Source organism: Falco punctatus (assembly GCF_963210335.1).
Source record: "Falco punctatus genome assembly, contig: scaffold_28, whole genome shotgun sequence".
NCBI lineage: Eukaryota > Metazoa > Chordata > Aves > Falconiformes > Falconidae > Falco > Falco punctatus.
The window spans coordinates 685149-700378 of record NW_027660251.1 but is presented as its reverse complement, the minus strand read 5'-3'; the positions used below and the strand labels follow the sequence as shown (position 1 = coordinate 700378).

The following is a 15230-nucleotide window of genomic DNA, read 5'->3' as shown; positions in this document are numbered from 1 at the left end:
CTGTTCTTTAGGATAATTCTTGTCCTGTTAGACCTACCCTGTTAGTGAATCACTACTGCTCCTGAAACGACAGGAAAGATAAGGTTTGGAGGTTTATTAATAGCTCTTCTTCTGACATCCTTTTTAACTATGCCCATTTGTACGTTTGCTTTGTTGTACAACATCTAAACTGTCACAGGTCCAGATCTCCCAGCGGTGCCTTGCAATCCCCGGCTTGTATAAACTCATCTAGCCGCACCAGCCCGAGGGAGACCTTCCCAGCAGAACCTGCTGAGATCTTGCCCGTTACTGCCCTGCAGAAAGGGAGCAACTCCAGACTAGTAAGCAATTTCATAGGGATCTGTTCTGGCATCTGTTGTCCTGTCTTTGTACATCCTGTGGTAACTCTCCAATCCCACACCTCGATGTCGTATATGGGTCCTACAGGGGGCTCCTAGCACTGCACCTTGTAGCATCATTTCCTGAGCTTTCAGAGCCTGGTGGGACATTCCTTAATGTATCTTCTCAGACGGATCCTCTCTGACCCCAAAGCACAGCGTAGCACAAGGTCTGTAACATCAGGAAAAGGCAGTGCTGCGCTGAGATCTGCTTCCAGACGCCATTTTCAACTGAAACGTACTGGAGTGACATTTATCTCCCTGAATGCCATGGAGAAGAAACTCGTTATCCAGCCTTAACAATGAGAACGACAGGAAGAGACTTTCTATATTTACACTAGTACTGCTCTGACTCTCCAGCCTACTTGTCACGCTGGCTGGGAGGCCACTTCTTTCCTGCTGGGGTTGCTGGAGCCACTGAGCTCACCTGGGACCTCGGGGCAGGTACCTGGGCAACTGCTCACAGCACAAGCAGCAGGGAACCCACTGTCACACAGTGCAGTCCCCAGCACTGGCTGGAAGAACCGCTCCTGGCACACCATGGCCTCATCACACAGCGAGAAAGAACGTGGGAGTTCTGCTCTCGGGCTGCAAGGGAACGTGCTGACCTGGTCAAGAGGGGGGAACACTTGGATTCTGAGTGGGGGATACAAGCTTGGGGCACTACAGTCCAGATACTGGAGGGCTGGGCTGCCATTCACTGGGACACAGCAGAACTGCATGCAGCCGAGGGATGGGAAATGCAAACACCTGTATTTGGGGTGGAAGAATCCCTGGCAGTACAGGCTGGTGGGCACAAAAGCCTTTCTACGGAAAGGGAGCTTAGGGGCTGCGGCACAGGACACACAGGGAGATGCTGGGATAAAGGGCTTTGCACAGCCTGGAGGAGGACAGAGCAAGGCTGGTATTACCCGATCTTACTTCTCGTGTTGTGTGCACACCCGATCGAACTCTGACACTGGTCTTGCTTTGAGCGCCGTGTTTGCTCAGATGATCTCCAGAGGTCCCTTCCAAAGTTATTCTGAGTTTCTCTTCTCCATCAGCCCGATTCCATTTCACATAGCCCCCAAATTTCTCATATTTCCTATACATCTGTGCATATATGCAAACAGATGGTAGACAGACAGGCACTGGAGGAACTCAACCTCTAAGAAAGTTCCCAATGAAGAATTCATTATGACATTTTGCTGAACACTTAAAGCAAAAAAAATAAAAAGAGCAGAAACACAGGAACTTCAGAGTATTTAAAAAGAAATCTGAAGGAAAGTGGGGGTGACCTAATTAGAATAAAACACTGCTTATACTCAAAGATTTAAATCATCAGTTTGAAATTTCAAACTGGCTTTCAAAAATTTGTAATGAAATGGAAGAGATGACTGATGCCTTCAGCTGACATGGGAAATCTTACCAGCTTTTGATCTCTGCAGACACACACAATCCAGTTATTCAGAATTCTACTTTTTTGTGTGTCGTATGAAACTTTTGTAACGCTTCCCATCTCTCTGTTGCAAATCAGGACTGAAAAATTTAATTGTTGAAGTTCAGCATAAAATCCGTATCAAGCAGGATTCAACATACGCTGGATCACTCAACGGAACAGTTGGCAAGGACGTTGCCAAGAGATGCCAGACACGACTGGGTATCTGTTTTGGTGGTGACGACTAGATCTGGAAATCCCAGAGGGAAGCTGCACAGGGATTTACAAGGTCCTGCCTACGTATTTCCACAGTGACAAGCAGCAGCCTGCTTGAATAGCATCCTGGAAGCCTGCTTCAACAGCCTTGCCAGGCTTTGGTAGGAGCCTCTTGGACCCTCACGCTTCCCAGGAGAAAGAGCAAAGAGCCTTCTCTTGACCCCTGTTTTCCTGGGGAAGAAACTGAAGCAACTCAGGTGCACTAAGGCAGACGGCACGTCTTTGCTGCGTTCTGGACCTCAGCTCCTGCACCAAGACCTCTGGGACCAAGCAACTCGGAGCTAACTACCAGCCAGCTGAACTGGTTTCCTTGCAGGTGCAGTGTCAAAAAGGCACTACCCTCTCCAGTTCAGCAAACTGGAAAAACAGTGACTGTCTTCTGAGACCAACAGGAACAGTACAGGCTGTCCACAACACCGCACATGTCAGGCACTTGATCAGGAGACTGCCCAAATACCACGTGCTTGTGGCCTCCCAAAGAACGTGTATATTTGGCCAACAGGGCCACATACCCATTTCAGAAGGCACTGAAGATCAAGGAGCTTGCCGGTAGCTACTGCAAAGTGCTAGAGCACTTTCCAGGAGATCTGAGAGAGACAAAGCTCTACAAGAGGCTCCCAACCCACGCACCAGGTATTTGCTGCATCTTTGGCCTGTGCCCCCGCTGTAAGGCATTCCTCTTTGGGGCTGTAGTGCAGCTTTGAAGCTGCTGCCAGCTCATCTCCACTTAACAGCTCATTCTAATGAGGAATATTGGATCCCAGGGACCAGATCAAACCTACTGGAAAACCAGGTTCTGGACCCCACAGGGTTTTTGTCAGGGTCTCAATACCAATTGCTTTGATCTATCATCTCTGATTGCACTCGCTACTCTAGACAAACTGCTGATAAAGCTGCTGATAAATTCTTAAATGTCTCTTCCACCAGCTCAGAGCTTGCCCATTTCTTAACACTGCCCTTGGTCTGCAGGAACTGAGCTCCTAGAGCTGTCGTCTGCCCTGCAGGATCTTCCACAGCCCAAGGGCAGTCCAGCTGCCTTCTTACAATTGCTCTTTCAGTCTAACAGAATCAGCCTTGCACGACTGTGCACGGAAGACACCGTTGCACTATAAAACTCCACTCTGCAGCTTGCAGAGTTTAAGCAGAGGTTGCGCCATGCTTCAAACACTATAATCAACAGCAAACCCCATGTGCCCTGCCCATCTCCAGCCACGGCAGCAGCACGGCAGCTCACATGCTCTGGTTCCTTTTTGTCGCTGTTTCCCAACTATATTATCACACCACAGTGTTTTGCGCAAAAAGAGATGAGCTCCCTACCTCTGCGTGCTGATGCAGTAGCGGGCCACCCGGTTACCAACGTTGCGAACCAGCAGCGTTTTCTGGGTGCTGTACTTGACGGGACAGGCTGAGAAGTTCACCTGGTCGGGGAAGTCCAGGATAGCTCGGGCACCTATAGCTCGGATAGGCACAACAAACTTCTCCCTTTCTGTGATGCAGATGAGCTCGTGGAAATAATCCTGCAGGGAAAGAAACAATCTCAGCACAATGCTTTTAGCACCATTCCCACGGCAGAAGGAAAACTGCTGTTTTCTAGGACTGTTGCAGTAGCATTCAATAACGTAATAATAGTACCTTTTACCTTCATGACCTTTCATTCCAGTAGCATGACTTGCACAGGGTCGTTAACTTGCAAAGAAGAAACAAGCCCACTGATTCACCCGCTTTCGCAGCAAGCTGGCAGCACCACAATTACCTGATGCTTTGATTCCGAGGCACCAAAACAGAGTCGCTTCACGCAAGGGATCACAGCACTAATGGAACCTGCTTCAATCGCCACCGCAGACTATTGGAAGCACCACTGAGAACCCAGCTGTGCCACAGCACTAACTCCAATGCCAGCAACGCGGCGACCTCGTTGAAGCTCGGCAGGGGATGCTCAGGTACGTTTTCAAAAGGACTTCACCACATACGTGAGCAACGGTCAGTCTTTGGTGAAATACTTCACAAGCTGGACACGGTAATTGCTGCGATGCCAGGTGAGTGTAGGGTACAGCTGTATTTCTCACCCCCTCCCACAGCCTTACAGGGCCAAGGCTGGGGACACGCACCCTTCAAAAGCCATCTGACCCATCTCCCCACACCAGAACCGGCTCAGCTCTGCACCCAAAGTGTCCCTCCAGATGTTTCACAGGTACTTCAAAGCACTAACAACTCCACCCCTGCCCCCAGCAGCCTACGCCAGCTCTGCACTGCAATTCAAGAGAGTTCTTCTCTGCCTAATCTCAGTTTCCCTTTACATCTCACCCCAGCCCCAGGGGACACAGAGACAGCTCTGGCTGATGCCTTAATCACACCCCTCTGTAAGGTCTGTTCTAGAGGAGTAAGTGACGGGGTGCCTGGTTAGCACACCCACCCCAGGCAGGCGGCATCGGGAGCTGCACACGGGGGACACTCAGACACCCCGCCAGAGCAAAGCCGGCTGTGCAGTCCCAGCCACTGCCTTCTGCAGAACAGAGCCAGGCAATCCCCCCCCACCCCGGCTGCCTGGCGTTTAGCAGCAGGAAGGCAAATCAAATTACCAAAAGCATGTTACTGTAGGGATGAGCAGATCAGACCCCAGATGGATGGCAGGCACCGCTGGCTGCGCTGCAAGTACCACCTTGCCCCCATTGAAATCAGTGAGGAAACTGTTGCCCCAGGGCCAGGAGCCATTGCCCCCAGCAGGCTCTTATCGATGAGCTGATCAAAGCTCTGCTTCTCATCACTCACTGGCTGCCCTGATTTTTGCCCCGGTGCTTTTAACTCATTTGATATTCTTGTAATTGTTGAAGCAGGAAGCGCTTTGATTTAGGAACCGCACACAGCGGCAAACTCCCTTCAGCAGAACTGATCCGGATTCCTCCACGGCTGGGATTTCCTGCTCCCATCCCCTCCTGGAAGGGCCCTAAGGCAGCCAGCCCAGGCACAGACACGTACCCAGTGCTCCAACACAACAGCTGACACCCAGCGCCTCACCCACCACCCAGCGCCTCGCCCACCGCTAAGGTTGCCAAAACAGGTGCTGCCCCATCCAAGGCACAAAGAATAAAGAAGGATCTCTTTTTCTAGACATCTCAAACAGTCACCCTACAAACTGCACAAGGGCTTTTGCTTCTCCTATTTGGAAGGTAAAATACTAGCAAGGGAACTGCAGCAAGCAACCTGCAGGATTTAACATCATATTGCAGGCAAGGGTTTCATCTTCAGCAAGTCTTTGTGAATTAGCAAATTTGTACTCAATCGTGCAGCCCAAGCCCTCTAAAATAAAAGCTATGGGCAGCCCATATGACTTTAAAGCACCCATTATCTCCCGGGTACTTCACCTCCCAGACTGTTCAGATGCTCAGAAACTGCATTAGCAAATGGAGAGTGCCATTTGCTTTTGCTGTTGTTGTTATTTCGGCCACACTACTGTAACAAAGGCAAGTCCAATTGAAAGCTACCTGCCTTAGTCAGTCTTGGCATGCCATATTTACTTACCTCTCTCTTCCAGATGCCAGGTAGACAGAGGAGGATGCAAGTACAGATCAGCAGGGAGATTAAAAAAAAAAAGGAACTTCAACAATTGGAGGTATTTGAGGGAAGTAAAAGGAAGTAATTGTCAAGTCATTGTCATTGCTAAGGAGCAAATGGATCAACAGCAATGCAATTAAGAGCCCAAGAAATAAATACCCCCCAAAAGCAAGCATTGGCAGCCTTCCCAGCTCCCTTGCTGGTGAGGGGCACTGGGACCACCTGCACAGCAACGAACAAGGAAAGGGAATTCTTTCTCCAGGGACCTGAGGGCAAGGCTAAAGCAGCAAGGGTTTGGTTTCACAGAGACAACCACGAGCTTGGGAGAGAAAGCTGCCTCTCGCCATTCACGCAGATGCACATTATGCTCCAAGCCCCCTCTCCAGGGACACCGTGGGACATGGCATCCCGTGCAAGGCTTGACTCAGCACTTCAGAGCGGGCTGACCCTTCAGCCACGCTCTACCACCCCACCAAAGTGGGACCTTGCACCAGGCTGAATGCAGCGTCAGCCCAAACAGGGGGAAAGCCAAGGCAGAGGGGTGCTAGGCAGAAGCTGGCTGCTTGTGTCGCTGTGGACCCATGGTCCCTTAAGCTTTTGAAAGCTGAATTGCCCCCCTGGGGGGGGAACGGGTTGCAGTCTCCCCTGCAGCACTGCCTCGTGCTACCGGGACACTACCTCTGCTACACGCTTGCTTACAGCCTGGGCAACTGTTGAGACCAGTTCAAAATCTCGTTCTGCTTCGCAACTGCAAACCCTTAGCAGACTGTTTAAGACCAGGTTTCTAAATAGACATGCCTGGATGACAGAGGGGCTGCAACCCATCTATGCTCTAAAGTTTGTTGTGTTTAGACACAGCTTCAGGCTACAGATTTTCATGAAAACATGACTTCATCCTTCATACAACTCCCCTCTCCATTGCAAGGATGACAGACAGTTGTACGATGGTTCCCCTTCTCTCACACCCCTGTGACAAGCAGGAAGTTACAAGCTCTGGCCTTCCAGGTATCACCACTGGCATCTGAACTGGCACCCGCCGGAACTGAAGCAGCTGCTCATCTCTGATGTTGTTTCAGGCTCTCTGCAAACTCAGGGGCTAACGGTAATACTGCCACAGCGATATCAACCTTAGCTGCCCACAACACCACACTCGGATGTCAGATTTCCTGCATAACCCATCCTAAATCCTGCACTGAATTCCTTGCAGCAGACGACTTGCACAGAAAAGATCCTTGTAGCATGAGGTCACATGGCAAGCCAAGCAGGGAAAGCTCCCGCTGAAACCCTGATATCAAAGGCTGGAAAATAAGGGCCATGACAAGAGAGGAGGGACCGGAGGATGAAGATCCAGTCGCAGGAGAAGGGGGTGCCCCTGCGCCTGCCCCCCTCAGCTGCCGGTTCGCAGCACTCTGAAATGAGTCGCTTAGCTCCAGGTTCGTTTGGCACCGGGCCATTTGCCTTGGTCTTCTGCCCCTTTCCTCCCCACACGAGCCATCTGGAAAGTATACTTGGAATAGCTTCTGGGCGCTACAAAGCATCTAACAGGGCTGCGCTGAATTGTAAAGGACTTAATTTCACCGATGCAGTAACTCACTGTCCTGTCGTATTTCATATTAATCAATGTGCATTAATTCAGTCTCCACCGAGCACCAGTAATGAATTTCACAAACCTCACAGACTGAGCTGGCATTGCCGGAAAATAATGTATGGCTACAGTGAAAAGAGCAAGAGGGCAAAACAGAATAAGCTGTGCTGGTTTTATATGCTTCTTCCTTCCTTCTTCCTTTACAATAAACTATTAATAAGCCTGAAGGACACACAAATGGAAGTGTTTCTCTCTGTTGTTAATCTGCCAGTCAGTGCCACAATGGTTCCCAGTTCAGCAGAGACTGTCAGACCATAATGCAAGGACACGCAGGAATGTGGGCTGGCACAAGAACACCCACGCTGTACAACTGGAGCCACAAAACAGAAACGTGCAAATCAGAAGCAGCAAGAGTAACTAAGTGGAAACGCTGCCCAGCAGAAAAATTAGCAGTTCATTTATAACACAAGTGCCAATAAACCAACAGACACGTCAGCTGTTTATTTATTTTCTGACAGTCCGAGCACGTGGCACATTCCCAAATGACTGCGAGACAGTAGGAAACTGCTCATTTTCCAAGAAAGGGCTACGTGGCATTTCAGCCACTAACAACTCACATGGCCCAATTACTTAGGGCTTAGCCACAATTTTACTCCTCTGAATCAGGAGTGACTTCATTGAAGTCAGACTTACCCCAGGGAAGAACAGATTCAAAGCAAGAGAATTATACAAACCAACTCCCCATCAGGAAGACCCGCATCCCAGTTCACTGGGTTACCCACAGTCCCTGTGGATCGTGCAGCATCAGGGATGTAGGGGTTGTTCAAAGGCAGCACTCCTGAGCCTTCCACAACTAACACACAGATACTCTGCAGGCAAGCAACTGCAAGCCCAGCGCAGGTGGCTTTACAGAACCATTTCCCAAAGCCTGCCTCTTGGCCAAGGGCTTTGCAAGGTGCTCTGCGCCTCCTGACCACGCTGTGGATGCATTTCTAGCTCAGCTACAGCACTCTGGCACTTCGCTGATTCACACTCCATCACGTATGAGCCAAAACATTCCGTTTGTACAAAATTCTGGTTCTGCTGTACAATCCCCATGTGCTCCTCACTGAGCAGCACGCATCCCTCTCCCAATGCCCTGCAAGGAGCACAAAACCCAGTTTGGCAGAAACCACCGTGGTGTCGCTGCAGCTGTGCAGAGGACCTTGCTGGCACAGCTCCCTAATGCCACACACTCACCAGTTCAAGGGCAAGACAAGGGACAAAGTACTGGACATGAGTGCTCCTGGGGGTTCTCTCACCCTACTTCTATTTGGGGTGATGTTCATCTGTTGCTCTGCTGCTTCTCTCTAGTTGAAGAGCAGCAATTTGCCCTTCATGGGAACCAATTTACTTCCACACCCAAAATGAATGCTAATTCATACTAATAAATCACATTTTAAAGGAAACAGCGTCCTCTGCAAAGCATGCCTCAGTGAGGTTAAGCTCTTGTGTCACTTGGGCAGTATGGAGAACTGCCCTAGGCCAACATCATTTTTACCTTCCATACGAATGACGTAAAACCATTTCTCAGTCCCTCCCCAAAGCAACAGATCATTTCACAAGCTCAGGGAGCCAGGGACCGCAGGGCATTTCCTCTCTAGTTTGCTACAGCCACGCTGTTTGAGGATAGGACAGGGCATTAAACTAAATCTAAGCAGCGAACGCAAGATGAGAGAACAGCTGTGCCCAAAGGGATCCTGCGCCTCTGGCCTGGTGCGGAAACGCCAGCTGGCTCAGAGCGACCCCCTCACCTTGCATCACCCACAAAGTCACACAAAGAACCCTGCCAAGAGGCAGCAGAGTGCTGGTGCAAAGAATCAGCCTGTCTGTGTTCCCCTGCGATGCTTCCTCCCTTCCATGCCATGTGCTAAACTCTTCTGCATTAACAAGCCTCCAGACGACACTGTCACCCCTTCACATCACGGCACAGTGCAAGGCTTGCCAGGGCCACAGCACCGATGCTCCAACCTCCGAGCAAAAGCATGGCACATGGGGCAGGGAATAGGTGCCAGCTGACACAGCAGCCACAGCCACATGCACGCAGGCACAGCCACACCAGCGTGACTGCCCAAAGGCTCCGGGGTAAGTGTCTGCCTGCAGATTCTACCTGCCCCTTCAATGCCTGGGTGTGCTCCAGATGTCTCTGTCATCTGCAGCACACCGACCCCCTGCTGATTAAAGACATCTAGAGCTCAGTGCGGCTGTGCCAGGCTGGCTCCCCGCCACGAGCACAGCGCATCTTCTCCCCTAGAATCACAGCTGGAGCACAGGCAGGCAAGTATCCTCAGGGGCAGCACAGCGGCAAGGCTGGAACACAGAGGCTATGAAAAAGCATCACCTTCGCTCCAGCCCAGGGTGAGGAAGGGAACTGGTTGCCAGATGGGAAAGAGGAAAGCTCTCTGCATCTATTCACTCCTCTAGTCTTTTCCGTCATAATTAAGCCCCTAACACTGAGTAGAGAGGTGGGATGGCTAAACATCAACACTCCTCCTGGCCATTTTCCTACTGTCACACGTGCACCTTCCCCTGCAAATGCCCAGGAAAGCACAGGGAGGGAACGCACAGCCCGTCAGTCCCTGCTGCGGTGGCATCGCATGGTGCTGCCAGCCAGGCTGCCTGACCACAGCCTAGAGCAAACCTTGCAGCACGGCACGGGTTATAACCAGTGCGCAAGGAAAGTGCCGGCTTCAGACAGAACGTTCCGCTGTCTCACTGCTGTGTCCAACGTGATACACATTCCAGTGACTCCAGTTTTCAAAGGTGGTGGTCCTCACTCTGATCAGGCTCAACTTCGTGTCCTCCAAACAACAGGTCAATTTTAAATAGGCTTTTGTTATTTATAATTATCAGAACAAACCCATAACCATACAGCAACGGACAGATATTAGCAGTGCCGCAAAACCCACAGCAGACGCCCCGTTCTGAACCCAGCCCCGCAGCTTCGCCTCCCGCTGAAGGCACCTGTCTCTTGGGACCTCCAGTCTCACCTTGTTCTCATTGGGGGTGAAAACGATGTGGAAAGTCACAAGCATGCCAGGCGGTACTTTGCGGCACACGGCATGGTGGCTGATCAACTTGAAATAAGGTGACCTCTCCAAGGTGACCTTCAGCAGCTGAGGAACCTGCAGAAAAGGTAAGAAAGTATGATTTTGCAGCTCGTGGAAACAGGAGAAGAGACCTGCCGACAGCCTTCCTTAACCACCTTTCCAAAGCACTTTTAGCTCTGGAGGTACGTGCACATAATACACAAGAGTCAACATTAATCCCTTCTGCCTGGGCAAAACAGCTCACGGCCAGAGGCAGCAGGGCAATGAAGGAAGGGCCAAGCAGGGAAGACACCAGCAGCACCGAGATATAATATCTGAATCAAGCCACCCGTGTATTCAACAAGCCCAAAGAACCTGCCTTCTTCTGCCCGTACACATCCAGGCAGTCATGCCCCTAGAAGGGGACTGTGTTATCTGAAGGCCAAACAGTACGTGTTAATCCTGGGGGAAGGAAGAAATGCACTTTAACATGCTGCGTTTGAGCGGGGCACTCAAGCTGCGGTGCTACAGTCATGCGGGCAGACCAGCAAGAGGAGGAGACCACACATACTGTGGCCTCACTGGGAATAAAAGCAGGCCTGAAGAGCAAAAGGAGGACCATGGGAAGACAAAGAGACAACCCCACAAACTGAGGATGGCTAGGAAAATTCACAGGGAGCTGTAAAGAAGCAAGGGAGAAGCACAATACGCTACAAGGAAAGGCTGATGCAGAGGATGAGAGCCAGCAACTTGACAAAGTGATGGAAAGCCAGGCGACCCCCCCCCCAGGCTGTGCCTATCAACTATGGGCTCCAAAGGCATCTTCTGCCTCGAGATACATGACCGGCACTGACTGGCGCTGGAGTCTCGGTTTTAAAAGCCAACCTCTGCTCTCTGGAGGCTCCTGCTGCCTGTGACCGTAGCCAGGCAGCTGCCAGCGCAGGCAAGCCAGATCCCTGGGGACCCCTGCCCACCCCCAGCAGTCCCTGCAGGCACCCTGCTGCACGGTTCTGCCCTCTGGGACACCACCAGCACACAGACAGCACACAGGCATTTCTCAAGCACATTGAGAGCGACGCCTGAGCACCAAATCTCAAAGTCTAAAGCAGGTGATTTGGACTGACGGGCAGCTTCACTGACAAACAACAAACCCACAGGAGGCTTGGAAAAAATGGAGGCTCGTTCTGCACCACCCACCCGAGCCTGGTAACCCGTGGCCAAGGCAGTCCTGAACTCTCCAAACGCCCTTGGAACCCAGCAGGGTCCTGGGGCAGCGGGTTCCAGGAGCCAGTTTCACAGTGCACACAAGCAGTTTGGTCACCAAGTCCCTTAGGAGAGGAGCACGTGTGGCTAAGACCTTCAGCAAAAGCCACCCGGAACACCTGAGGGTGCTGAGGAACAGCCTGAAGACAGAAAAGCAATTGTACAACACAGGTAAGAGCAGTAAGTATATAGCGAAGCACTTCTGTAGTTGCACGATTACAGAGCCTCTATTTGGAATATATTTTGCTGTCAGCTGGATTTTTAGGGGGCAAACAACTTCAGGCTGCCGTGCAGTATAAGATTCAGAAGAATCTGGGAAACCAGCGCGAAAACTCTGAGACAGAGCACAACACTGCTCTGCTCTTCTCCAGGACATCGCCAAAAGCCAACAAAATTAGAATAGAACACTCTCTCAGGATTATCATCTCTACCTTTCTGTATTTAGAACATACCAAGGATTTTCCTTAGAGCTGATCTTACTTTTACACCCACGCTCTCCAATGGTTGAGGTCTTACCGGCTTCAAAACTAGTTCGGTTTGGAAAAAAACCCACATTCACACATTGCCTCCCCCTTTACAGGGCACGTAAATCCCAAGGCGCAGCTGGACAAGTTTATTATTCCTTACTGGGAAGGGCAGAAATGTTATGCAGATGATCTTTTCCACCCGAGGAAGCATGAACAGAGCAAATCAACTGTTTGCCTGTTGGCTGGTACTTGGCAAAGATAACCATTTTGAAGTGCTGCATGGATAATGGAGCAGCTGAAGCCAAAAGACTCAGTGGGAACGAAGCAGAGAGTAGGAAGAGAGAAACTGAGGCACATTTTAATTGGGGAAGAAGATACCTACAGCAAGGGGTGCCCAAAACCCAGTGCAGACCACACCAGTGGCATTCCCTGGGTGCAGGCACCCATGCCACATCTTATCCACGTTCCCAAGTTAAATGCCAGACCAGGAATGGTGCAGTACTCTCCAGGAATAACTGAGGGACCACACACGCATCCTTCCTAGCCAAAGGGTCTTCCCTTTTCGCCCACATCCCTGTCAAAACCTGTTCTCTCAGGAGATTCTTGGACTTCTCCCGCTGTCCTTCCACCCGCAATACACCTTGGCAGCTTTTTTTTGTTGTCCACCTGTTTGTCCCCCCCAGCAGGTAAATCTGGAAATCTGGGGGGAATTCACTGGCTCTTGCGCACACTTCCATCTTCCCATCCCACCCTCCCCTCACGCATACCTCTTATTCTTCATTACAGAAGAGTACCCTTAATTACACCTCTCTTCCTGACCTTTCTCTGCTGCCAGTGCACTTACTGCTACAGATCAAGAGAAACCCTTGCGTGTAGGAAAGCGCGCAGGGAGAGAACACCGAGCTCAGCTCCTTTCCTCCCTCTGCCTTTTCCCACCAGCTTGCTCTTGGCACATGCCTCATTCCAGCAAATATTTCCCCAACTGAAATTCAAAAGGTCTCAACTTCCCTCTTTACAGTGGAACAAAACTGCTGACATTTTCCAACTTTTCCATTTGCAACTTTCTTGGGAAATCTCAAAATGATCAGGTTTTTCAAGCAAAGGTGGAGACCTCCGAGGGCACTTGACTCTGAACGTGCTGTGGCTCTCCAAAGGGAAAACAGAGCATCACGTTGCCTCAGAAAAACCTGAGCAGAACCCAATTAAGCTTAGCAGGAGCCTGAAGCGGCACCTAAAGGCCTCCCACTGCTTCTGCTACATCAGTCTGTTTCCACTGCTGTTTCAAAACGCCTTTCCTGAAGCGCTGTTACCACTAATTATAACTTACTCCAGCATAAAGTGGAGAAGACCCCACCCCGAGCTCTGACAGCCCGTTCAGCTCTCTGTGCAGCTCACCCAGAGGCAGAGGTGCCCTGTGGAAACCAAGATTAACCACGGAGCCACCAGGACGCGGTGCACACTCGAGGGAAAGCATGAGGGCAGGGAAGAACTGTACAGCCCTCAACATTCCCATCCGTGCAGGGCTTCCACGGGGAAAGGTGCTGACTAGAAAAGCTCCTTTCAGCGAGGTACTACCAACACACAGCCAAAACCAGGGCAAGAAACCTCAGCATGGCAAGATTTCCACCATCTTGCAAAATAAAGGTGGCGAGACCTTTTACTCCGGATGCGCTGTGCTGCAGCAGGCGACTGGCTACGCTGTGCACCGCGCGGACAACACTGCTCTCCAGTTCCAGCACAGGGTTAAACTTCCACATCCCAGCACCTACCTTGTCCTCGTTCCTCAGAATCAGTGGCACTTCATAGACCTCGTAGGGGACGTAGCTCTGGAATACCACCTCTGACGGGAAAGGCTGGAACGAGTGCTGTTTCGGGGAAGGTGCCGAGAACTGCAGATGCAAAACAGAGTTTCAGCCGCTGGGAGAAAGATTCATCAATCAGAGAATACTACGTCGGTCCCCAGTGAAGTACAGTCTCCCGGTGAGTACGCCTGCCCAGCTCACGCCAGGGGAACGGCAGCTCACCCACCTGTGCTCTGAGCAGATCAAAAGTTTCTGGGCCACACCGAGCAGGCTCAAGCGAGCAGCTCTTTTGCTGGCCGTTTCTCCAGGTTTCCTGCTCCAAAAGGCAAGGCAGCGCTTACCTCCGGCAGAGCGCTGGGCTAACAGTCACACAGCTCCAGAGCACTTACTGCGAGAGCCGTAAGCACTCGTGCAGCAAGTGAAAGCCAAGAATTTACAGGAGACTCCATGGGAAACAGTCTGGGGATTATCTTTACCCTGAGACAGTGACCAAGTCCAACCCATCCTCAAATCTCTTTTTTGATACACAGCCTAGAAACCATGAGGAAGAGAAGACAGGCCAAAAAGGAACACCGCCGTTAAGAAAGCAACAGATGAGGTGATAAGGTTCAGCTCCTTCCCCAGCACTACTGCTCAACTTGAGTAAGGCTGGACTTGGCATCTCCTTTTCCCATGAGCTCTCAACGGATGCTTCATTGCAGTCCATTATTGCCATGTCAGTTAGTACCACCACCGAAGCGTGCCTGACGACACACAGAAACAGCAAACGCTTACAGCGCAGAGGCATTACTTGGAGAAAATCCCTCCCTGCTTTGTCTCCCCCCTTCCAGCTGAACTCTTCGCACTCACAAGACACAGGCACATCTCCTGCTTCTGCACAGCAGTCAGGGTCGTGCTGAAGCCAGGAGCCACAGCACCCGGCCAGTTCTGTGCGTGCTCGTCCGAGGCGTTCCCAACCTCACGCGCTGTCTAGGGCAATCCCCAACCAATTTGTTACAGGTCTCTTGCTGGCACTTTTCCACTCAACAGCCTACCTCAGTCATCTACCCCTTTGGAACGTGCGTTACACTAAGCAGATGTGTAAGAAGAGCAGCTTTCAACATACGTGTAAACAAACACTGATCCAGATAAAGCACACCCGCTCCCCTCTGCCCAGCGCCATTCCCCTGTGTACCTGGCAGCCTGCAAAATCTAACACCCCGTAAGGGTCCCACTCGATGTTCCAACCCAAAGCATTCATGCAATTGCTTGAGCTACACCTTGAGTAGTTACCGTAGGCCCTCAGCCCCCAAAGGCCAACGCAGCCACCACTGAGGGCATCCGATGACCCCAAGCGTTTGACAGAGACTACACCCAACCAAGGGCTGCCTATTTCAGCAGGAGGGTGGGAAATTGCAAGCTTGCATCCTTGTGGCCCGCCCCA

At 51.1% G+C, this 15230-nt stretch overlaps 1 protein-coding gene across 1 annotated transcript in view; it reads right to left on the bottom strand.

The window, feature by feature from the left end:
- Window positions 1-15230, bottom strand: part of LOC308057364 (hydrocephalus-inducing protein homolog) — a gene marked incomplete at its 5' end in the record, with an annotated part of 100615 nt that overhangs the window by 83963 nt on the left and 1422 nt on the right. The window contains 3 exons of the mRNA XM_080411483.1: window positions 3388-3587; window positions 10237-10371; window positions 13775-13894. Of these exons, the coding sequence (XP_080267609.1) occupies window positions 3388-3587; window positions 10237-10371; window positions 13775-13894 (455 nt within the window). The remainder of the gene's footprint in view (window positions 1-3387; window positions 3588-10236; window positions 10372-13774; window positions 13895-15230) is intronic.